The sequence below is a fragment of the Delphinapterus leucas genome, chromosome 1, assembly GCF_059928025.1.
Source record: "Delphinapterus leucas isolate spDelLeu-1000000601 "Yukka" chromosome 1, BTC_Dleu_Yukka2, whole genome shotgun sequence".
In the NCBI taxonomy this organism is placed as follows: Eukaryota; Metazoa; Chordata; class Mammalia; order Artiodactyla; family Monodontidae; genus Delphinapterus; species Delphinapterus leucas.
The window spans coordinates 132,889,932-132,915,226 of NC_143129.1; the positions used below are offsets into that span (position 1 = coordinate 132,889,932).

General features: G+C 39.6%; 2 protein-coding genes across 18 annotated transcripts in view; one reads left to right on the forward strand and one right to left on the reverse strand.

The window, feature by feature from the left end:
• The window catches only part of SLC35D1 (solute carrier family 35 member D1), a 54,852-nt gene extending 46,748 nt beyond the window's left edge, over positions 1-8,104 (forward strand). For all 3 annotated transcript variants that reach the window (XM_089921315.1, XM_089921307.1, XM_022581147.2), the window contains one exon: positions 3,343-8,104. In XM_089921315.1, the coding sequence (XP_089777441.1) occupies positions 3,343-3,451 (109 nt within the window). In that variant the 3' untranslated portion in view covers positions 3,452-8,104. The remainder of the gene's footprint in view (positions 1-3,342) is intronic.
• A 10,542-nt stretch (positions 8,105-18,646) lies between these two features.
• MIER1 (MIER1 transcriptional regulator) overlaps positions 18,647-25,295 on the reverse strand; it is a 56,388-nt gene continuing 49,739 nt past the window's right edge. For 12 of the 15 annotated variants that reach the window (XM_022581152.2, XM_022581150.3, XM_022581151.3 and 9 more), the window contains 2 exons: positions 24,683-24,822; positions 18,647-21,948 (listed from right to left, as the gene is read on the reverse strand). In XM_022581152.2, the coding sequence (XP_022436860.2) occupies positions 21,620-21,948; positions 24,683-24,822 (469 nt within the window). In that variant the 3' untranslated portion in view covers positions 18,647-21,619. Of the gene's footprint in view, positions 21,949-24,682; positions 24,823-25,295 lie in introns of those variants that run through there. The other 3 variants (XR_016395055.1, XR_016395056.1, XR_002645664.3) reach the window with 2 other exon arrangements.

Genomic DNA, 25,295 nt, shown 5'->3' on the forward strand with positions numbered 1-25,295 from the left:
GGGTCTTTTCCCTTTCTTTTCTTAGTCTTCCTCATCTCCTCCTTCCAGCTTCCCCACATTCCCAAAGCTTCTAGGAAGCAATTTACATTCTTCCACAGCATTAACTCATCCTTGCTTTTTGGCACATGGTGTCTTTGTCGATGAATATTTACTTCTTTTCAGGTGATTCAGGAAAGGCCATTTCTGAAGATGTAAACGTTTGATAATGATCAGGTCAGGAATAAAGATGAGATGAAAGCCTTTTATTATTGCCTCATGTTGGAACTTGTGATAACCCGGACAGTCTGTACTCTTTAATCTCCAGAGTTAAGAATAATGGTTTCTGTGTTTTGGTTTTGCTCTGGTTATTTAAACAACTCTGTGGTAACAAGATGCCCTTTTCTTGCATCAGGAATCTTCTTATTATACCTTATCATACCACTGTACCTTTTGTTAACAATGCATCTCGCCTCTAGCCTGTGAGTATTGGAGCTTACATGGAAGTGGGGAGAAGGGAATAAATATTTCCTGATTGCTTACTCTGTGTGCCAGGATTAGGGCCTGGTTCTTTATACGTGTTATCTCATTTATTCTTCAAACAAGTCTAGGTAGATAGTATTATTCTTATCTTTTTAGTACAGAACTAGAATCTCAAGAGAAATTAACAGATTTGCCCAGGGGCACAGAGCTAGCAGTTACATTCAAGATTTGAACCAACACCTAACTCCAGAGTCCATGTTTTTTGTCACACTAACTACGCTAGGGATATAGGGTCCCAGGATCGCCGTAAGGAGGAAGTCCAGAGTGAATTCCAGGGCGTTCTTTGTCTTCTTCTATCCTGCATTGCTCCATTATTTCTATTTAGGTGAAATCGGCTTAACATGAACATAATAGATTGTCTTGACAGGAGAAGTAAAAGAGAGCATTGTTATGTTTTAGGTTGTCATAGGAGAGGGGATCTAGAGGAGGATAGGATGAAAGTAAGAAAGAGCATTCCTTCTACTTTTTTGTGGGGTTGGAAGCAAAGGGAAATTGACTATCATGTAGATGTACATGTGAACCTCAAGGAAGTTTTAGCTTTGATCAGGAAGGCTATGGTAGGCTGTCTGTCTCCTTGGGTCCTAGCCCAGCTACCAAGGAAATCATCTACTTGATGCAGTAGATAAATAAGAAAAGTTTCCAGAAGAGTCGGATCAAATTCTGAAAGGAAAAAAGAAGAAGAAGAAGAAAAAAGAAATGGAAGAAAGCAACCAGATGAAGGAAAAGATGAAGCTCTGTGAACTCTGGCCCAGGGATGGGTTCATGAGGCTCCTTTCTTTGAATGGGGCCATAGCAGATATTCAATTCAGCAGTTATTTAATTGTGCTGCTACAAAGTGCCAGGCCTGTGTAAGGCACTCTGTAGAGCTAAGAGTAAAGCCTTGGGAAATTCATAGGCTGATGGGAACAATATAAAGCCAGGTACCTGCACTATCAAGTGGAGCAGGGGCTATAGGGAGGAAGCCGATTCAGTGGAGAAAATCAGACAGACTTGGGTTTTATTCTGGTCCATCATTAAGATGCTTTGTGACCCTGAGCAAGGTAACTTATGACTTCTGGGACTCAGTTTCTTCATCCCTAAAATGAGCACCTTGAAGGGATATTATAGTGGCAGGAGATGTATGTAAAATGCCTGGCATGTAGTAGACTTCAATAAATGGTCACAATTTGATTATTTAGTACCCTGAATGCCTGATCTTGCTTCCTTATTTGCAGGAGCTATGCAGCTTTTACCCTCCTGGGACCGGGATGCCAAAGTCCAGAGGAGAATAGAACTAATTTCAAATAAGCAGCAAGTTTATGAATCAGGTGGTCAGGTAGAAGGTGGGGGCCAAATCCAGGATGGAGACATCTGAAAGAGTGTAGGCTAGGCTGCCAGCTGGAGACCCTAGGGAGTCACAGGTGGCAGGCTTGGTGGCAGAGCTGGTCAGGGCAGTTTAGCATGTCGGCTCTTGGAGCTTCTCCAGCTTGCTTTCAGTTTAGTGATTGGGGCAGGAGGCTATGTAGTCCAGGTGAGAGTAGACAAGAATAATCACTGTCGCAAAAGAATGAACCCTCCTGCCGTTAGGTGTGGTAGACAAGTGTGAGGGCTAGCAGCAACCAGCTCAGAGTTTGAGGGCTCAGATGACAGGTTCTCTCCACTGTGACCTTGATTCTAGTGGGAGAGAAACCAACTCTGTGAAATCTCCCCAGGGTCTGCATGTTTACTTACTTATTGGGATGCTTTTTACTCTTATTAAAAATAATATTTCTTTTGTCTTGAATGATTATTTTTGAAAATGCAGAAAATACATATAGAAATCACCTATAACCTTACCGTCCAGATGTAACCATTTTTTAAAAGTAAATTTATTTATTTTATTTGTTTATTTTGGGGTGCTTTGGGTCTTTGTTGCTGTGCACGGGCTTTCTCTAGTTGCGGAGAGCATGGGCTACTCCTCGTTGCAGTGCGCGGGCTTCTCATTGCGGTGGCTTCTCATTGCGGAGGCTTCTCATTGCGGAGGCTTCTCATTGCGGAGCACAGGCTCTAGGCACACGGGCTGCAGTAGCTGTGGCACTTGGGCTCAGTATTTGTGGCTTGCGGGCTCTAGAGCACAGGCTTAGTTGCTCCGCCGTGTGTGGGATCTTCCTGGACCAGGGCTAAAACCCGTGTCCCCTGCATGGGCAGGCGGATTCTTAACCACTGCACCACCAGGGAAGCCCCCAGATGTAACCATTGTTAATACTCTTGTTGTGTTCCTTTCAGACATTTTCCTATTATGATGCATATTAATATACATATTCATGTTCATTTAAATAAAATGGGGTTGGACAATACTTAATATTTTGTAAGATTACAAAATACTGTCATTGCCAGTTTTTATTTTATATCATTTAAATGGATGCATAGTATTCTATTGTATGAATTTATATAATTCCCTGTTGTGGGACATTTATCCTTTAGCTAATTTTCTGCAATTATAGATTTTGTGGTAAATACTTTGTCAATAAGTCTGTGAAGATGTATACAATTCATCCATGAAATGGATTGCTAGGTCAAAGGATAAGCCGAATTCTAAGGGTTTTTATTTCAACAAATTGTCGTGCAGAAAGGCTATATAAAATTGGCACTCCTGCTGGCAAGTATGTGCAAACATTCATTTTCCCAAAGCATCAACAGCAGTGGATAATATCATGATGAGGGAAATGTCTCTAGTTTGGTAGATGAAAATGCTATATGTTTTAGTTTTTTGTGCTGTTGACTTGTAAAGGTAGCTCCCGTGCTCACACCACTTACATTTGCCATTCCTTCCTTCTTCTCTGATGGTGGTTTTCTATTTTGCAGCATTGCTGGGAGCCTGGTGTATTCCTACATCACTTTCTCTGAAGAGCAGCTGAGCAAACAGTCAGAGGCCAGTAACAAGCTGGACATTAAGGGGAAAGGAGCAGTATGACCAGAGGATTGCATCAGCTACATAGGCCCAAGTTTTTGATCAGCTCGGAACACTGGCAGTTCTTATACAGATTCTGAGGTGTCTTGATTATGGAGAAAATACCATTCCTTTGCACTTGTACAATCTGAGGATTGATTGCCGCCTTTTAAAATTTTGTGAAAGAGACTTATAATTGACTCTTTTAAATATGCCATTTGAATTAATTTATATCAGACTGGAAACTGTACTGGGCTTTTTAATTTATTTTTCTTCTGTGCCAACAGTGAAACGTCAATGTTCTGAAAATATTTTATTCCATAGTTTGATATCCAGGTGTCCCTGAGAGCTGCGTATATGAAGTGCTTCACCTGGAGCCTCATCATTCACATCGTTGCTGCGTCTGGAGGCACTTGAGCCTTCCTTCTGCTGGAAATGCAGCCAAGGATCTTAAATTTCTCTTCTTTGAATTTTCTTTCTTAACAATTGCATTTTCTTCATAAGGATGTCATCACTCCTTTTGCCAAAGATGACATCTTTGGCGCTAAAGAAATGTGTGCGGCTTTGAAGTGTATTGGTTTCCACGCTGGCTTCCCTAAGAACTCATGGGATGAACAGAGTGCTTTCCTTGAAAATATCCTGTTCCCTCTTTGTTGTGTAGGATGAGGATAATGAAGGGACGGAGGAAGTAGGCCTTTTCTTCATTTATTCGTCTGTCTCTGATTCATTCATTCGACTAAAATGTATTGAGTATGTAGTTATGTGCCAGGCATTGTGCTAAGTGCTGGGGGTAAAGGGATGTTTTGGAGGTAGTTGCCTTGATCTCACTCCTGCTATAGTGACCAAGGGTTAGACAGAGGACTTAGCTCTGTTGATTTATTTAGAAGACGTTGTGACTATGAACAAGTCATGGAAATTTTTTCAGCTCTCAGAAACTGCAGATCTGTAAGCAGGGTTGGAAGCACCTGTCTACCAGCCCCACGGCGATGCGAAACCACATGCTACAGTGTATGTCACATGTATGTGAAAAGCTGCAATTGTAAACCATGCAACTCAGCCTTTCTTCTCTGAGTGAGAGTGGCATGCAGGGGAGGGGACCATCATGTTTCCCCATGCTTCCCACCTCTGGGTTTGGTTGCTGCTCTTTTTACTCATCCTTGAATCAATATGTCTACATCTTATATTTTTGAGTGTATGGTTTGAGGAGAAAGGCTGGTTAGATGTTTCTCCATTGTCGATGCTTGGACTGTCTCTGGCAGTGTCAGTGTTGGAGCCATCACCTTCCTTTCCACTTGAGTGGCACGAGCATACCTATTTCCTTTGGACGCTCCCACCTACATCCCACCTCCCTTGGTCACTTGATGGGCATGCCCGCTTCTCTCAAGACCGGCGCTGCATCCTGGAGAGCAGCTGTGGATGGGCATATGCCTAAATTGCCTCTTTGGGTGGGTCAGGTGTTAACTCGAACACAGTAGTGTGACTTGGCTTAGAGACATCCATTGACTTTGGAGATGAGTGTTTGCTCAGGCCAGCTGTGCAATCATTGTGTAAGAGGCTGGGTACCTTTGTGTTGGTGTACACTCTGGCTTCCATTTCATTAGGTTTGCAATCTACTGGCCTTTGTTGACCTAAACAGTTAGTATTTTGGGGCCTCAACAGGTGACCTGGAAGGTTTTGATTTCTTTTTATTTTTGAAAAAGTATTATATTGAGGTCATTTCACGTTCATATCTTTCCCTTATTTTGTCTTTATTGAAGCCTGGCCGGTGGTGCTGGGTCCCTAGAATTAGCCTCATGGCCAACTCCTGAGTTACAAGCTCCAGGTAAGGGGTCCTAAGGCTCACTTTTTTCCAGTATTATGTGAGCTGAGAAAATTCAAGTGGGAGAATAGGATATTATCTTGTACAAGATATCTTGTTGTCCCTGTTTTATTGATAAGAAAGCAAGACTCAGAGAAAGTTAGGTGACTTGCTAGTAAGTCACAATTCCTGTTTTTTCCACTGAACCATGCTGCCAATGATAACCTCCCTTCTCCTCTGAGGGAGTGAGGAAATGGGGCTGCCAGCTAAGCTAGCTTGAGCTCTTTCAGGGAGGCAATCTGTTGATTGAATTTGGAGTCAGAGAGGAATAGGCTTTGTGAATCAGGGAGAATGATGGGTCAGTCTACATGCCTGAGCTTCTGTCTCACTTCCAGGCTGGCCTCGGTTGATATGCACTTCTGGCTGTGAATGTTGCTGCCACTGCCTGGTTTTGCCACTGGGGACAGTGGGAAGTCGTGGGAGCTAATTTTAGCAGTTCTGTTCCTTCTTCTGTCAGCCACATGGAGGAGGGGACTCTAATGTTAGAAATACTTTGTGTGCATTTAGAGGTGTTGGACTAAAACCCCACCAGGGGTTGAACTGCTTCTTGGATATCAGGTTCCCTTGAAGATCTGTCATCTCTCCAGGTTTATTTGAGGAAATCATGAATGGTTATAACTTCACTAGATGCACATGACCTCAGGGCTCCTGGCCTATGCTGAACTTTCTGGATGCTTAGAAGCAGTAGAGTAGTTTACAGCTTCTGCTCTGTCCATGTTGATTGCTGGATGCCCCCTTCAACTGCCACCAACATTTCAAGATAAGAGAAAGAAGCCTGGAGAAGTTGGAGATTGAATAGACTGGCCAACCAGTTTTGAAGTTTGTTTTCAATTACGTGCAGGCTTGGTTATGGCACACACAAAGAGATTTACCTGGTATTCCAGCATCTTATAAGGCAAAAGTTCTTTGACCTGTTAACTACCTCTTGGAAGAAAGAGACAGTATAGAGTTAAATGCTTAAATTTGCCCTTTGAGACAGATGAGCTGTGGTGAGAATTTTGAAAGCACATTAGTGACTAGTGGCTCCTCTTCCTGAGTCAGTGACAGTGATGTTGTCTTTGGCCAGTCTGTTTTTAAGGCAGTGCCAGATTGATTTGAATAACCCTGGTTGGCCAGGGTACACATTGCTAACATGTCAGGTGATTTTTAATACCCTTATATGGCAGTTGGCTGTATGAGTCAGTCATTTGTAGGATCCAACTTGCACGTAGGTTAAGAAAGAAAAGTATGTTTGCAAGTTTGTTGTTTGTAGTCCTAGTGTATCAGGAATGCATGGTAAGTTCACATCAGTAACGCTGATGTAGGATCTTCGTGGAAAGAATAGTAGAATTTCACTTTTGACTGGTTTGGGAAGGAACCCAGGATTTGGGGAGGGCCTGCCTTTGCTTTCATTATTATGGCGTCATTCAGTGAGCAAAGATTGACTGTTTAATTCCAGGCATTATGCTAAGCTCTGGGGCATCTGAGGTGAAGAGGGCAGGGTTCTTGTTCTCAAGGAATGTATAATTCTTTAGCCAGACCCCGATTGAGATGAAAGGAGTCCGTGATTTATGAGTAAAAGCTGCCTGCACAGTTGTCAGCACTGCTGATCAGGGGTGTCCCACCCACTGCGCTGAATGAAGCACTTTTTTAATCTAAGAGGAGTTATAACTCCTACTAGTCCCCCAGCTCTGAGATGCGTGCCAGGCCATTAGACTTCTGTGACTAGCCTGGGTCCCTCCTCCCTCTCGTGCGTGCATTCTTGCTTCCTCAGAGCTACAGCTGTGTACTACTGGTCCTCCTTGTGAATGAGGCTGTAATTGATTTTTCCCTCCCTGAGGGGAAAAAAAGATACTCAGAATAAATGAGATAACAGATGCAAACTACTCAGCACAACGCCTCCTACATATTAGGCACTCAGCACATGTTGTTATTGTCATTATTTCATGGTAAGACTATAGGCAAAGATTAAGATTCTTAATTTGTGCTCCTTAAAATGCTAGAGGCTGGGCAGTGTATTTCTTTTAAAATGTGACCCTATACTTTCTTGCCTCTAGAATGCTTAGTTTCAAAGAACAGTTTCTGCTCACGGTTAAAGAATGGTTTCTGCTCACGGCCGTCTTTTATTAAATACCTACTGGATATAATTGTGGATATTGTGTGATGCAGGTGAATCCATCTGTTTAAAAAAAAATAAAATTACTTTCGTATTTTGGTAAATTAAAAACAAAAAAAAGAAAGAAAAATTATTTTCTACCTGAGAGGAAGATAATTAGACTTCAGAATGGTGATTCCGTTAAAACTTCCCCAGTTTGTCACCTTAAGGTAGCTCCTGTATAGGTCAGACATTCCTTCTTCCCTTCTCCGAATTAAATGCATCAACTTCATGCTGCCTCTGTGTCCAGGCTTTTGTCAGTTGGTGTTTGTGAACCTCTGGCACCATTGCTGTTTTCTAAACCTACCTTCTAGTTCTTACTGTTAGGGTGCCACTTCATCATGGTATGAGGAGGTATTCTATGGTGGGTTTTTTTTTAAGCTTGCTTTTTTGAAAATACTTTTTAAAAAGAAATCTACTGGTTAGATTTTTTTGTCTCACAAAAATGTTTTTAGAGATTATTTTGTTCATAAATGTTTCTTTCTCATGCTGATGATCAACTGAGTTTGTCTACAAATGTTGGCCTATCACAGTATTTTTTCAATACAGATTCTATTTACCAAATGACCATTTTAGTGTTTTTAAAAGGTACCGAGGATTGAGATATGTAAATCAGGTGACATAATATGAAAATTATGTGCCTAAATATTTTTGTAAAGGTGTCAAATAAATACTTTTTCTTCAACACATGTATTAAAATTTCTTTCTAAGTGCCTACAAAGACAGTCAAGAGCCATAAGTATGCCTGAATTTAAGAGGATGGCATCCAAGTTAGTTAACTGAGACCCAGTAATAGAGAAAATACTGTTTGCCATTGTGATATTATGATTTATAATAAGAAATATACATTTGGTCTTTGTCCCTGTTCCTGGCACACAGCTCCTAAAACCCTTGTAATTTTCTTTTTTTTTTTTTTTTTTTTTGTGGTAAACGGGCCTCTCACTGTTATGGCCTCTCCTGTTGCGGAGCACAGGCTCCAGACGCGCAGGCTCAGCGGCCATGGCTCATGGGCCCAGCCGCTCTGCGGCATGTGGGATCCTCCCAGACCGGGGCACGAACCCGTGTCCCCTGCATCGGCAGGCGGACTCTCAACCACTGCGCCACCAGGGAAGCCCCCTTGTAATTTTCTATAAGAGCTATAGGAACACCTTTTGTTACAGTATTTAGTATCGTTTCCAGTTCCTCAAATAGCTCCAGAGCCATAACAGTGAAATGGGTGTCTTTCCTTAGCATCTTTCAACCATACCTGAGTTTATGTTAATGAGGTGACTTTTGGAAACTCCCTAAGGCTGGGAGCTGGTTGCCCAGGGAACCAACTGAATGATTTATATTGGAACTTTCAACCTCCACACACCCGCCCCCTCCAAGTGGAGGGGAGAGGGGCAGGAGGTTAAATCAATCACTAAATGGCCAATGATTTAGTCAATCATGTCAACATAATGAAGCCTACATAAAAATCCATGAACTTTGAGATCTGGACAGCTTCCAGATTATCGAACATGCATAAGTGCTGGGATGATGATGCTTCTGGAGAGGGCATGGAATCTCGGCACCCTTCTCCATGTACTTGCCCTCTGCATCTCTTCCATCTGCTGTTCCTGATTTGTATCCTTTTGTAATAAACTGGTAGTTTAGTAAGTAAACTGTTTTCCTGAGTTCTGTGAGCCACTCTTAACAAATTAATCCAATGTGAGGAGAGGGTGTGATATATAGCTGTTTGTTCAGAAGCACAGGTAACAATCTGGATTTGTGATTTGTGTCGGAAATGGGTTGGGGAACAGTCTTGTGAGACTGAGCCCTTAGCCTGCAGGATCTGATGCTAACTCCGGGTACATAGTGTCGGAACTGAATTACAGTTCCTGTTACAGGAACCTGTGTAGCAGACTGGCTTGGTAGGGAAAAAAACACACATTTGGTGACCAGAAATATTGTGAGTAGAGCGTTGAGAAGAAGACCCAGGGGCAGTTTTTCTTTTATAACCATTCAATGCTTTGCATGAATAGCACATATGACTAAATAACCAGTGTCTTTGGTGTACTTGTGGTAAGCTGAAAGGGAAAAAAGTGCTGATAACCTCTCTGCTTTTAAAATATTTCATCTGCTTCATCGTGTTTAAGACTCTCAGTAGCTTTATTAGGAAATAACCCCCAAATAAAACATGCTCATCAGGAAGCATTTTTTGGTACTGGCACACTCAACAGAGGTAGAAGTATATTAAGGCATTAAAAAAAAAAAGTGGTAAAACATAAAATTTACTATCCTAATACTTTTGAAGTGTACAATTCAGTCATATAATGTATATTCACATTGTTGTGCAATCAGTCTCCAGAACTTTTTCATCGTAAAACTGAAATCCATAACCATTAAAGAGCTCCCCATTTCCCCCTTCCCCCTAGTCCCTGGCAGCTACCATTCTACTTTCTGTCTCTCTGAATTTGACTACTCTAGATAACTCATATGCGTGAAACCATACAGTATTTGTCATTTTGTGATTGTCTTATTTCACTTAATGTCCTTGAGGTTCGTCCGTGTTGTAGCACGTGTCAGAATTTCTTTCTTTTTTGAGGCTGAATAATTTTCCATTGTATGTGTATACCAGCTTTTGTTTATCCGTTCACCCACTGACGGACACTTTGGTTTCTTCCACCTTGTGGCTATTGTGAATAATACTGCCAAACAAGCCAAGCTGTCACTTTGGGTTGCTCTAACAAGTTGCCACAGACTGGGTAAACAACATTTTTTTTCTCACAGTTCTGAGGCTGGGATGTCCAAGGTCAAAATGCCAGCAGATCTGGCATCTGGTAAGAGCCCACCTCCTGGTTTGCAGATGTCCATCTTCTCATATCCTCACGTGGTGGAGAGCAGAGAGGAAGCAAGCTGTCTTGATTTTTCTTATAAGGGCTCTAATCCTGAGTGTCTCCACCTTCATGACCTAATTACCTCCCAAAGGCCCCATCTCCAAATACCATCTTATTGGGGATTGAGGTTTCAACATATAAATTGGGGGAGGGGGATGGGACACAAAATCTATAGGCGTGGGTGTGCGAATATGCTTTCGATTCTTTTTGGAGTTGCTAGGTCATATAATAATTCTATTTTTAATTTTTTGGGGAGTTGCCATACTGTTTTCCATTGTGGCTGTGCTATTTTACATTCCCACCAGTAGTGCACAAGGGTTCCAGTTTCAACACTTGTTATTTTCTGTTTTATTGATGGTAGCCATCCTACTGGGTGTGAGGTGATATGTTACTGTGACTTGTATTTTCCTAATGATTAATGAGCATTTTTTCATATATTCTTTGGCCACTTAATATACTTTCTTTGGAGAAATGTCTATTCAAGTCCATTTTTTTAATTGGATTTTTTTGTTCTTGAATTTTAGGTATTTCTTCATAAATATCCTGAATTTTAACCCCTTATCAAATATATTATCTACAAATATTTTCTCCCATTCTGGAGGTTGCCTTTTGATTCTTGTTGACGTAGTTTTAAATTTTGACGTAGTGCAATCTGTCTATTTTTACTTTTGTTGACTATGCTTTTGGTATCATATCCAAGAGATAATTGCCAAATCCATTGTCATGAAGCCTTTCGTCTACGTTTTCTTCTAAGAGTTTTATAATTTTAAGTCTCGGATCTGTTTTTAGTTAGTTTTTGTGTATGGTTCAAGGTAAGGATCCAGCTATTTTTTTTTTTTTTTCCATGTGAATATCCAGCTTTTCTGGCACCAGTTGTTGAAGAGATTGTCCTTTAAGGCATGTGTTTTAATCAACTTTTAAATATCATCTTAGAGTTTTTTTCTTTCTAATTTGTGAGATATATGCTCTTTCACGCAGCCCCTTGCTGGTTTATCGTCTCGCATGGCTTCCGCACACAGGGCCCTCGGTTATTGGGGAGCAGCACGGTAGAGGCACTGTCGAGAGGGGCAGAGCGCAGAGCTGGGGACTTTGTGTATCCACAGCAGGTGAGCAGTGACCACGTGCCCCCAGGACTTCTTCCCTGCAGCTCTCATCACATCTGTTTGTTCATCCATCCATCGAGCAAGACTGAGCTCACTGAGGCCAGCGCACAGCCTGTAGCAGAGGCCTGGCACGACCTTGTTTTACAGGTGAAGCTGAGGGAGGTACAGCTGTGCACTGTGGTTGTGGAACCCACATTCCAATCCTGATCAGCCTTTGCTCTTCCCCACGGCACTGGATACTAGTTTCTCCTCGTCTGCTTGTAATATACTTGGTGGTACCAAGCTCATCACCACCATATGCCTGTCAGTTGGCATTCTTCATTCAGAGTTCACACACAGTGGACTTAAAGCTGGCAGGAGCTGGTGGCTGGTGGAGCCTGAGTAGGCAAAGCAGCCATGCTTTTCAGTTACGCTGATGGTGCCCTCTTGTGGCCACAGCTACCACTGGGGGAATCTATGATGGAAAGCAATTTGCTTTCCAGGAAGGAGAAAAGCACTATGATTTACTTATTTATGCCTGCTAAATGCTGTTACAGAGTTAGGCCTCTATCATGCGTTTTCATGGGACAACGTACAAATGGTGGCTTAAACAAGGCTGAGGGATTTGTCCCTCAGCTGATAAACTGAAATCTGGACTTTGATTCCAAAACCTTTTTTCCAAAGAATTCCAGATAACATCCCTGCGTTAGGAGAATGCAGTAGGAGAGTTTCACCAGAGCGCCTCATCATGTCTGCTTATCCTTCAGGTAACTTATTTTTTTCAGTGGATATTTTTGAGGCCAATATCTACACATGATGACAGAATCATGAAATTATCTGAGCTATATGTAAGAATCTATGGGAGGAAGAATGCCATTCTACCTGGGAATGGTAGGAAAAATTTCTTGGGAGAAACTGCCTTTGAGCTGATTCTTGAGGGACAACTAGGATTCAACTGAGAAGCTACTGGAGGGACAGGCCTCCAGCATTCCAGGGCCACTGTATCTGTTTCTGTCTGGAATGCATTCCACCCCTCCCCCCATGTCTTTAGAGCACATGCCCCCATCTCTGTGGGCCTTCCTTGGCCAGCGGATCTGAAATGGTACCCCACCATACTCCCTTCCCCTTCCATGCTTTATCTCCACAGCACTTGTCTCCTCTCATCAAATTTAAGCCTAATGAAGGCAGAGATGTTGGTCTGTTTTGTTTGCTCTTGTGTCCCTGGCACAGCACGTAGAAGAGTGCTGGGTAACATTGTAGGGACACAGTATTTCCTGAATTGAATACATCTAGACAAAGAGTAGCCAATTAATAGCTACATTTTTTGAGCACAGCAAGGCAGAAACATAGCCTCTTCTTCATTTCAGAAAGATTATGCCAGCTGCAGTATTTGGATTGTATACTGTAGACGGACAAATTCAAATCTTACAGGGCCCAGGCAGGAAAGAAGTGTGAATCTGAAAGAATGCAATCAGTACATACAACAGTGAGTGGTAGGGCTTGTGGTACCTACCTGCTTGAAGGCATTCGAATTAAAACAAATCTGCCAGCCAGGTTTGGCCCACTGGCTACCAGTGTGCCTAAATCAAGGAACTGCTATAGATCAGATTTGCACAATAACAAGATCGCTGAGGTTGCTGTGCAGCTTACTGTCAGGTGGTGGTCAAAGAAGGGTGGGACTGTACAGGTAAGTACATCAGCTAGAGAAGGATGCACAGTCCTGCTGAGAAATGATGGGGTCCTAACGCGGTTGTGAAAGCACGGCAGAGAAACAGGATTTGAGTTATTTTAGGAGGTAGAATTAATAGGTGATGATGAGATCTGTTTCTATTTTTTGTTTATAAGTAAAACTGTGGTGAATTTTTTTTTTTTTTTGGCTGAAATCTAATGTCTTCAGGAGACCAAACATGAACATTGTTAAGTATTTATCTTAGGTTTCCAAGTGTTTTCCAAAAAGGTAAATTTGAAGTGTAGCCATGGAACAGAGTACATCCACTACCCACAGTAAAAATAAGTTTACTGAGCATTTGCTACATGCTAGGGAGGCATTTCTTCTTGGCACCTTACATATAAGTACATTCGAATCCTCTAAACTGTCCTTTAATATAAGTCCCATTATTAACTTTATTTTAGAGGTGAGGAAACAGGCACAGGAAGGTCCCATTGTTGGACAGTGGTAATTGTGAGAAATTCTTTGCTGTACAGAATATAAATTTGCCTTCCTGTAAGGCCTACCTTTTGCTCTGAGTTCTTGGAGCTGCAGTACAGTGTAATGTCTGCATGTGGAGGAAATGTCAAATTATTCTTTTAAATCAAATTACATGAGTCCCCATCTTGCCATTTGGCAGGATATTCAATCTCAGTCCTTCTCTAAGGTTAGACAAGATTGAAGGGAGAGTCACCTGGTGCCTAGAATATAGAAGGGGGACATTCTTGTCTTCAGTCCCTCATGGTCACTGCTGAACTCATCTTAATGACTAACTCTAAGGTGTCCTTTGAAGGCAGGTGGCACCACAGATTCCAGACTTCGGCACAGTGATATTTTTTACTCCTGGAAGTTCCAGTGCCTTGAGTGCAGCCTGTCCTACACCCCATGCAGTCATTCCTTTGATGTCTTACTCAACGAGATTTGCATTCCAGCTTTTCCCAGAGCCTACTGACCATCTTTTCAATTTGCGGACTTTCTCCTTTCCAAAACTGACTTGTGGGAAACAGGCTGGGAGAAAATGTCATTTGCAAGCAACGTCTGCTTTTTACCCCAGAACACACATCTTCCCAGAACGCAAAGATCCAACCTGGAAAAATACAAAGTGAACAAAATCCAAATGATTGGAAAGGTTAAGTCTTTCAACTTCTCAAGGTGGCTTAGTTTCCCCATTTGTAAGTTGGGGGAAATATCGTTTTGAGATTGGTTTATGAGTGTTTAGCCCAGTGCATGTAATGGCAATCACTCAATAATGGTACATGTATTATTTGCAATAGGCTTGTTTTAGCTGCCTGATGACCCTGTGATCGGCACATGCTCCTTTTGAGGGAATGGCTCTTCCCCAACTGTCCTAGCCAAATGAATCCAAAAGGAGCTCCCACCTTATGAGTTGGCTAAAGGATGGCTAATAGTATTCACTTCCCTGGCCATAGGGACTGATTGGCCAAGGGTTGAGCCCATGGCCCTAGCCACGCATACCTACTTATATAACTATTAAGTGTCGTGAAAGAAAGAGAGGGATCTGATCTTGTCTAAGAAGCTCAGTCTAAGGCTGTTGAAATTTGGACAAGTGATTTCTCCATTTTGGGCCTTAGGTTTTCCCTTCTATAAAATCAGAGGACTGAGTGGGAGGTTCCAGAAGGGCTACATCTGGGCTCTGGCAGTTTCCTCTCACCCACTTGCTGCTTCATGTACAGGCTGCTTCTTGGCTCTGCGGAAGGACCAGTGTACAGGGTTCTGTTGTGGCTGCCGTACCTAGCAAAGCACACCCTGCTATTTTACTTTCGGCTTCCTGTTTACCTTCCTCTTTGCCAGTTACGTAACAAAGTAAAGGAAATTGGAATCAACTGCCAAGTGACTGCTACCAAATTTGAAGGCTACTACAAGCTTGTAGTTCTGAAATTCACATTGCTCTGAAAACCAAGTTTTTTCTTGAGTTTGTTGGCAAACTCATTTGGCAGCAGTATTTGACCTGAAATTTGTATGAATACGAATACATTTTATTGTGGACATAAGTGTTTTTACCATAGGTTCTATACCCTGCCATGGATCTTTTATAGAACAGATGTATTACCTCCCTAAAATCTGAAAAATTCTGGCTATGGGGATTTTGGGTAGGGGATTATAGACCTGTACTACTACTAGGTCTTTATCTAGTACTTTCTGGGGATGAAAAAAATTGCCCATGTGTGATTTTATAATCCCTGTGATACTGGCACTGTGGGTATCATGCTTATTTTACAGATGGGCAGTTCAGCTGTTTATTTAGCACAATATGTATGACAAAAGTAGTGGCCAAATCAAGAGGGGAAATCTTGAAATATGGCTGAATTTGGATAAGTGGGATGGAAAGAGGTGGCATGGTGTAGAAAAGGCTGTTTGAATAGGAGGATTCTGAATAAAGTACAGCTGACCCTTGAATAGTGGGAGTGTTAGGGGTGCCTACCCCAATCCTGTGCAGTCGAAAATCCAAGTACTGCTATTTCTGCCTCCAAAACAAAGGGACTAGTAAATGACTCACCCAAGGGCAGGAAGCTGAGAGTTTGGATAGAATCAGGACTCAAACCCTAAATTCTTTTGATTCCCTATATTGTGATCTCCAATCAAACACTAACCTTCCCCCACACTTCAAGATATGTAAAATGGAAATACAGGTACTATATTTATTGGAAAAAGATACCCACGTATAAGAGGACCCAACACAGTTCAAATCTGTGTTTAAGGGTCAACTGTGCATATTTTAGACTATCCCTTGGTTGAAATGGAGGTATAATCAGAGATAAGGAAATCGAGTGGGTCAATCTTCTGAGAGTATAGTCAGAAAAGAAACATGACCCTTCCTCTCATGAGGCTTACGATCACAAGGGGGTGATAATCCTACAAAACCAAAATGGCCCCTGTGACTAGTGCTACATAGAAGACTTAAGTCTTTAGTAAGAGCCAGTGTAAATCCACCTAGAAATAACATTTTTGGCATATGGCCTTCGTTTTTCCTAACCATACATATGCATGAAATGTATCCCTTTAACAAAACTGGGGTCATCCTGCTCTTTTCACTTAAAGGTATGACACAGATTGTGGCAGAGGAGAGCGCTAAATGAGCTGTTTCATCCTTTTTGGCCGAATATTAGCATTAGCCACTTAGGAGATTTGTAGACACAGCCCAATTGTGTTTATAGTATGTTTCTGAAATGCAACCGCTTGTCTGCTGAACACTGGAGGCAGATGCAGACAGCAATGCAGTAAGAAGGCCACATGGCAAGGCAGTTCATGGAGCCGGGAATTCAGGCTGTTTGAAAGCTGAGAACCACCAGCCATCCAAACAAATTTCCACCCTCTACAAATATGTGTTCAGAGGGGATTAATGGAGTATTCAGACTCAGAATGACTGGCACCACAGTAGCTCCTAGCCAGAGCTGGTTTCTCTTGTTCACTCAGCTAAAGTACAACTGGTGACAAGGGTAGACTGAGGGCGAGTTCTTTCCCTCAACCCAGATTTTCTGGTCAGGAGTTTAAAGTGGCTCAGGAATTTAAAATGGCTCTGATGCCATTCTCTGCTTCATTTCGTTCAGTTCTGAAAGAAACCACGCTAACTCAGGGTCCAGATCTTTTTCTGCTTAAAAAGCTTAAGTGGGGGGCTTCCCTGGTGGCGCAGTGGTTGAGAGTTCACCTGCCAATGCAGGGGACATAGGTTTGTGCCCCGGTCTGGGAAGATCCCACATGCCACGGAGCGGCTGGGCCCGTGAGCCATGGCCGCTGAGCCTGCGCGTCTGGAGCCTGTGCTCCGCAACGCGAGAGGCCACAACAGTGAGAGGCCTGCGTACCGCAAAAAAAAAAAAAAAAGCTTAAGTGTATATTCCTCACATTAATTCAAGCTTAAGTGTATATTCCTCACATTAATTCAAGCTTAAGTGTATATTCCTCACATTAATTCAAAGTCCATTGTCTTTTGGAGAGAAAGAGCAAAACCATTTTAGAACCTACCTGAACTCACTTGGCAAACATGTTCTAGGTGGTGTGCAGAAAGACACATTTAACCAGCTCTACATTCAGTCAACGATTCATGTTAATGATGATAATAGCAAAAAGTGAAATTGTATAATCAGGCCAAATTTAGATTAGGCCTCACCTCTCCTCTTTCTTTAGGAAATCAGGAGCCTCCCCACCTTACAGTAGTGCTCCCTGGACAGTGAATGACAAAAGGGGTGAGTCCTGCATAATCCACAGCTGTTGTAATCCGCCTGCAGGAAATGGTAAAAATAAATGCTTTCTTACAGGACTCGTACATTTATGTCGCTTAATTTCTAACAAATATACTAAGTTAGAGGAAAATCTTATTTAGAATTATAGGGCATGGAGTCATTAATTCTTCATTTCCCTGAGATGGTGCCTACTCTTCCTCTCCTTGTGCCCTCCTTGTACTCAGCATGCAGTTCTACTGTTGCACTTACCTAATGCCTTCTTGAAGAGGACATGCCACACCTCTGAAGCCATAAGCCAAGCATAGTAGCTTGCATAAGTACAGGCCCAAATATCTGTTGAATACTGTATATGGAAACATGATGAAAACTTGTCACCACTGACTTTAAATGTAAAGAAAACTTTATCATCAATTTGGACAAAGGAGAATTAGAATTCAAGTCCAGTTTATATGGCAGTTCCTCAGTGTTCTTCACAGAATAAGTAGACTTTAGAAGTACATTCGAGTTTACTTCTTAGAACAAGCAAAATGACATTTTAAGTAAGTACAGTGGACCTGTGGACAACGCAGGGGCTGGGGCGCTGACCCTCTATGCAGTTGAAAATCCGCGTATAATTTACAGTCTGCCCTCTGTATACAATTCCTCTCTCATCCAGTGTCCCACGTCCACGGATTCAACCAACCATGGATCATGTAGTGCTGTAGTATTTACTACTGAAAGAAATCTGCATATAAATGGACCCATTAAGTTCAAACCTGTTTAGTTCAAGGGTCAACTGTGTATTATGTATCCTAAATAAGTCACAGAAGCTAGTATAAAAACAAATTAAGATAAAAAACAATCATGTTCGGAAAAGGAAAAACACACATACAGATGTCAAAGATACCAGCACAATGCTAAGGGTAAATAAGAAATAAGGTTATAGAATTGGTATTAGAAGACAGAGATTAATGCAGATACTTAAATACATAAAATCAGTCCATAACTGGGGGGGTATGACCCTTAAGATTCTGCAAAGGATAAACTTGATTATTAAAGAGCAGAGTCGATCTTACGATAAAAAGTTTATAATCAGTAGACTTATGTGATACAGGAAGGTCATTTTTAGGGAGAGAGATTTATACGGGTTTCCACATTAGCACTTTTCATGAATATGGATTATAGTTAGGAAAACCTGTATTTCTGATTTGGTATTTAGTAGTGATATAGAGCTGGTTACACACCCCCTAGCGTCATCAGCACACATCATCTTGCCTATGAAAATTCATCAGCCCCAATTTTCAAAGTGCCCACTCTTAATTTTCCATTGAGAGTAAGTCAAATACTGTGACAAAAGTTTTTTTGCAAATTCACATGTGCCATATACACTGCACTGCAAAAGAAGGAAACAAAATGTTTTTAATTAAATAGTTCAGAGGAAGAGAAACAGGTGAATAGAGGTCCACAGACCAAAGGATCTCTCTGGAGGAAAAAAAAAAGACAAAAATACATCATTCACCCATTTACCCATGAGGTCAAAGGGATCAGGAGCCACCGAAACACTAGTTCACACACTTCGTCTAGGAGCAGAAGGAACAGAAGTTGTATATATTTGCATTGTAAACAGTGTGCATTATACAAACTTAAAATCTATAATTAAAACCTACTCAATCTAATAAAAATCATTCACAAAGCATTATATAGGCAAATATGTTTAAAAAAATATTTTAATAAGCATATTCAGAATGGCAGACAGGGAATAGGGGAAGGGAATTTCCTAATAGTGCAAAATTACTATGCATAAATTTTAAAACATCTAATTCATAATTTTAAATGCCTATTTGAATATTACTTCGAATACATTTGAAAGCTCAACAGATTTGTGTTGAACTGAGTTACAAATTTTGAACTCTTTTGAAAGCACATCATAAAACAGAAAACCATTCCAAATGAAGATAGATAGTGCTTTGCTGGGGGTAGGTATGGGGTGAGGGAGACTAAGTAACTATTAACGAAGCCTTCTTTTCCCAATGCAATTTGTCAAGAGTTCAAGAGTTATGAAATGTACTAAATCTTAAGCAAATTAAATTCATGGTATTACTAAAACTTTTTAAAGTAGTGCAATGACATCAAGTTATAGTGGCTGCATTATGAAGAACAAAGTACTGTGTGAAATACCTGTATAAACATAAAATACAATTAAATATTTCTCTATGAAAAGCTGAGCATTATGTATTATAATAGTGGAATGTCTTTCATTAGGCATACTTTAAAAAGATCAAGAAAAGTAAAATTTCCTAACATGTATACAACATGTGCCATATTTGCAAACATGCCTGAGAATTTATTTAAAATGTTCCTGTAATGTTAGTCTGCAAGAACTTCACAAACCTGCAAACAAAATGCATCTTTCAAAAAAAAGGTGAAAATGGCAACTCTAGTATTGCAACAACTTAAAGTTCATCATCACTATTTCTATAGACCACCTTTGACAAAGAGCTAGGACACTTTGGATTCGTATAATAAAATCTGATTTAGAAAATGGATAGTGACCATCTGCAAAAGCTGCCATTCTGGATAAATTAATGTTCTAGGTAAAACAAAAACAAGAAGTAGTTCACGCTTCTCAACACTTCCACCCAAAACTTTGATTTACTTGGATGTGTATGTAACAACAATGAATCTACATCATATGAAGTCAAGTGTTGTAAAGTGGCTTTTAACACTGTTTGGGGAGAAAAAGTTGTTCACATTGGTGGAGGGAAGCAGTCTGAACATAGGTTAATAGTAATACTTCATGGGGGATAAGGCCTAAACCATAATTTCTCAGTGCAAACCTCTACTCAATTGCATTGGACAGTTGAGCCATTAAAAACAAGACCACAGAAGATTTATTTTAAAAAGGCATTGGCTCTTTGATGGCTGAAAATGAATCAGTAGAAGCATTTGGGGTATGCCCGTGTGATAAAACAAGAATAGTTAATAATCTTTTATAAAAGTTTGGATATAGGTTGGTCTATCAGCTGTATAAAACTACATTTTTTAAACAAGAATTTTGCACTAAAAATAAAATGGCACTATTGCAAGGCTATGCAAATGGATGATCCTATTTGTAATCACACAGAGCAGTGGTTACTGAATACCTTATTTTCATTTTGGAAATACACTATCAAATCTGAAAAGCTGGATTGTTAACTGGAAGTCTAAAAACTTCTAACTTTATCACTTTTTCCTCATAAAATCAATACTGTTGCCTGCCAACTCCTTGTGTGTGCCAACATCTAAGTATCACTTGACCTTTTCCCCTGTTTATTTAATGCAAAAATGGGAAATTTTGTAATGCATATAAAAATAACTGAACAGGATTCTGGTCAGCATGATACATTTAAGCACTTAAGCCAACATTAAACTTTTGTCTTGATTCAAAAATAATTTTGAAAATTATAGCGAATGCAAAACAAACTATGTGATCTAAGTATCATGCTTAATTTGAGTTCTCAAACTATTTGTCCTTAAGTAGAAACTTGAAAAAAACAAATGTTCACAATCCTTTATGAATGCTTTTACCACCTGGATATAAGAAACATGACTTAGTTACTACACAAACACTTAAAAATTCATTAGAAAAACCTTAGCAAAATAAAATGAAAGCTGACAGACTCAGAATATCAATTCCTCTCATAAAAGTTTACCAACTGTACAAGTTAAGAAAATTATACAAGCTTTTGTATTAAGAAAGGACAGCTCAGTCAAGACATATGTACTGTAAAAATCTTCCAAAGGCTACAAAGAATCTGGAAAAATACAGAATGTATTTCTTAAGCCCAGATAAGAATATGGAAAGACATCATTGATGTCAACAATTTTACATATACAAACCTGACTTGGTTTATTTTTAAACTTCTATATATAAAAAAATCATGCTAGCATTAACTTTCAGGATTCATAAGGGTTTCCTTAATAATGATAACTCAATTTGTATGGAGAAGAAAAATGTCATAAAAGACATTTCAAGAAACTCAGAGAAATTGGTGTTAATCAGAAATTTGAACTTGTTTTTTTCTTCTCTGCCATCAAACTAAGCAAAAAGTACCTTGTAGTGAAATTTTAGGATTAATACATCAAATGAGAAGGTACAGATATATCTTTCAAATTTACTAAACTATCTGTTATATATCCTTAAAAGGGCCTTCACAATTTTAAAGTAAAAAGTCTGCAAAAGGCAGAATTATGAAATCTTATTTACTAAAGTTAGGACAATTCAAATTTTAACCAACTGCTTCAAGGAAGTCAGCTTTTTAAGGTCACCCATCAACCCTGAAAACTTTAGTCACACCAGAATTTACTCCAAAGAAAGTAAAATAAGTCTAAAATTTAGTCGTCTGTGTTTTCAAGTTCTTCAAATTTTCCATGTGAGACTGCATCTTGGAAAAATTCAGAAGAACCCGGACTTTCTTTTCCATTGCTGTTCACCCTTCGCCTTTTGGCAGGTCTCTCACTTTTTTCATCAAAATCACTTTCATTTCTTGCAGTCGTATGGGCAATTTTTGGGTCAGTGGTAAGGTTATCTGTTTCATAACCATTAGTATCCATATCTGTGTGAAGTGGTTTCTTACTTCCACCTGTTGGTCCATTAACGTGTAACCCTTCAACTTTCACTTCTTCTTTGTTTAATGTTTCACCTGGTCCGTTAGATGACACCCCTAAGTTGGAAGAAACATGAATGAAACTGCTAATATTAAAAAGCTAAATTTGTAAACTATTATAACACAGCTATAAACAGCTGTAAAAGAACTTTTTATCGAGCAAGTGAGGTATCAAATCTGTGTATACATATGGTTTGAATTCTGGCTTTATTTACTTTAGTAGCTGTGTGACCTTAGGCATGTTATTTACACTCTCTTGTACCTCAGTTTCATCACATATACAATGAAGATAACAACAAATTTATAGGATTGCTGTGAAGATTAAATAAGTTAATAAATGTAAAGGATTAAGAAAAGAATTTGGCATATATTAATAGCATGCTGGTATTATACGTGGCAACAAATAAGCAATGGATCCAGCAGTCTAAATAAGCTGAGTTAAAGCAAAGATATGCATAAATTATTCAGATTTAGCAAAAAGGCCAAAACTTTCTAAAACCATGAAAAAATTATATTCTTTCTTTAGAAGTTTGAGTTTTCTACTGCCGTATATAAAAAGCAGGATGACATGACGTTTTCATTCTTAATGTAAATCTACAGGTATTATGCTTTAAGGGTAAAGATCATATGCTATATTTATCTAAACGGATTTAAATAATCTGTCGTAATGTTAAATTAATTCTTGCACTGTCCAATGTACACTTGAAAATGCTAAAAGTAAACACAAATTCCTTCATAACAGATTGAGAAAAGAAAGAGTATAATTACTCTAATGAAGTGACAAAAGGTCATGTTAGAGTTGACTGCAAAATGGAAATTTTGCAAATACTTAATGTAAAATATAGAATGTGCCACTGGAGATAATTTAATTTTCTGAAAAATATTCACTATAAAGAACGAGAGCCTCAAATACACATTTTGGTCAAATAAAATATACTATTTCCCCAGCTCAAAGGTGCACTCAAGTCATGTATGCTTATGGGATTATGCGCCATATGACAGTGGAGGAGTGATTTTGTCATAGTAAGCACAAGAAGCTTGGTGACACTCTCATTAGGTCAAAAAGCACTAGTAGATTTCAAGACATGAATTAAAGCCCCTTACAAAAAAAGACAGTTGGGTTGCAAAGTTCCTTCCTTTCCTTGAAAAACCTGGAAATCTTAATTGTACCTGATGTGAATGGCTTCTGGGCTGAGTAATTTATAAGTAACTTATGAACACTCTTCCTTGGCTAACTGCATGTTATCATCAAATGGTTAAAAAACAAAGAAGGAAAAGAAAGGGAAACAATTTATTTGGTGTTATCAGCAAATAAGAAAAGACAGAAATACAGTAGTCCCTGGCATCTGTAGGGGATTGGTTCCAGGACCCCCTCGGATACCAAAACCCATAGATGCTCGTCCCTTATATAAATAAAACAGCATGAAAAATTCATATGACCCATGCACTTTCAATCATCTCTAGATTTCTTATAATACCTAATAAAGTGTAAATGCTATGTAAATAGATGTCAGCACAGAGCAAATTCAAGTTTTGCTTTGTGGAATTTTCTGGAATTTTTTCTTTCTTCAAATATTTTTGCTATGCAGTTGGTTGAATCTGCAGATGCGGAGCCCATCGACACAGAGGGCTGACTGTACTACCAACCGTCTGCCTCCCTGAGTTCCCACCCCTAGTCCCAAAGTCAGTCTCAGCTTCTTATTCAGCTTCAGGATGGATGTGACTGGCATTAGAAATCATGTCAATGAACCTTCTTGAATCAGGAAACGGCTGGGCCCTAATATTTGTTTGGCTTGTTCTTAGAGGGGAAGTAGTGAGGGAATAGAGAGGGGTCATTAAATGAAGAAAGTATATTCACCACAGTAATATTAAATGCCAGTGTGAGAGCAAAGATCAGAACAAAGTTAAAATTCTTCACAGTATTCCTCTTCTAGTTTCTGTCAGGGGGAGGTTAGCTCTCCACTGGCCCTCCCCTAAAGCTGTTACATCAGAATGCAGGTGGGCAGAGCTTGTCTCTAATTCACCAGTTTCCTCCTAAAAAGGACTGGAGGATTTATTACTTTCTGCTTAGCAATGGTCTTACTTAAGACTATTTTAATTAAAGTAGAAATCAAGATAATTCTCTGACTAGGTCTTACTGGTCAGCTCAGTGATCCTTGGTCCACTGTATATTTTAAACAAGAACACTATCTGAATCTCAAACATATTAGTATGCTTTTTGCTTCTCTTTTTCATGGACATAGAATGTTTCTGTACAATATTAATGCACAGGCTGACACCTGCTTTATCTTTACTCGTCCTTCAAGGTTATTATGTTATCAAGGAGGAAAATATTTTAAAGAGTGCCCTTGTTATCTGCTTCTTTTCATTTATATGCTTAAATCAGTTTCCTAATAAAGTGTTATAAGCTCTGAAAGTATTTCATAAATATCTGTGTATTTCTGATGTGAAATGGCTGGAGTTTCGGTCTAAGACTTATATCTAGACATTCCAACCTGGTAAGAAAACAGATGCTATTTTCTTAATTTCTTAAAAGAAATGGTCACTGTTGATAGTATACTTTATTATATGTACTTTTTAGTGATATCAATGGGAATTCTTTCCAACTGACTTGTACATATTCTGCGTGTTAGTATATATGTATACTGATACTATGTTTCATCTGGTATTTACAATTATGACTTCAGTTCTGCTTTGGAAGTTTAAGAGACACCAAAACTGAATTTTCCAAGCTACTGAAAGAAAAGTGCCCGTCACTATGAAGAAATCTAAGTGTTCTTTGGTTGCTTACCATTTTGATTACTATTGCTTATAGTGCCATCTTCTTTCTCAGACTGGCTGTTACTACTGTTTGAGGCAGTTGGGGGAGGGGATGGTGCTCGACTAGAAGCAGCACTTTCACTTTCATCTAGAAGACGATCCATGTAATCCCTTAAAATTGAGTAAAATAATAAGACAATTATTTTCTTATATTAAAAACAGCTGAAAATTAAAGTTGACTGAAGTTAAATTTAGAAGGCTTTATTAGCAAATATATCCTAATTTTCACTTACATTTATTCCAGTGCCTCATCTATGACACCAATATCTGAACATTTAAATGGAAAAGCTCCTTTTGGTTACATGTTTGTAGGAAAAATATCTAAGTCCTCTACACTAGCAAATTTTAGAGACCTATAGGAAGTTTTAAAACTTTAAAAACTGTAGGCAAGTGATCAGAGGGGCCCAACTAAAATCAGAAAATCTGTAAATGAAGAGACAGGGATGATGTCAATCAGGAGGAGTACAGAAGAATTTCTGAACAGACACAGGTTGGAACTGTAAAGCTCATAAAGACTATTGGATGGCTACGGCAATACCTGAAGGACAAATTAGGACCTAATAATGAATACCTTCCTGTTACCT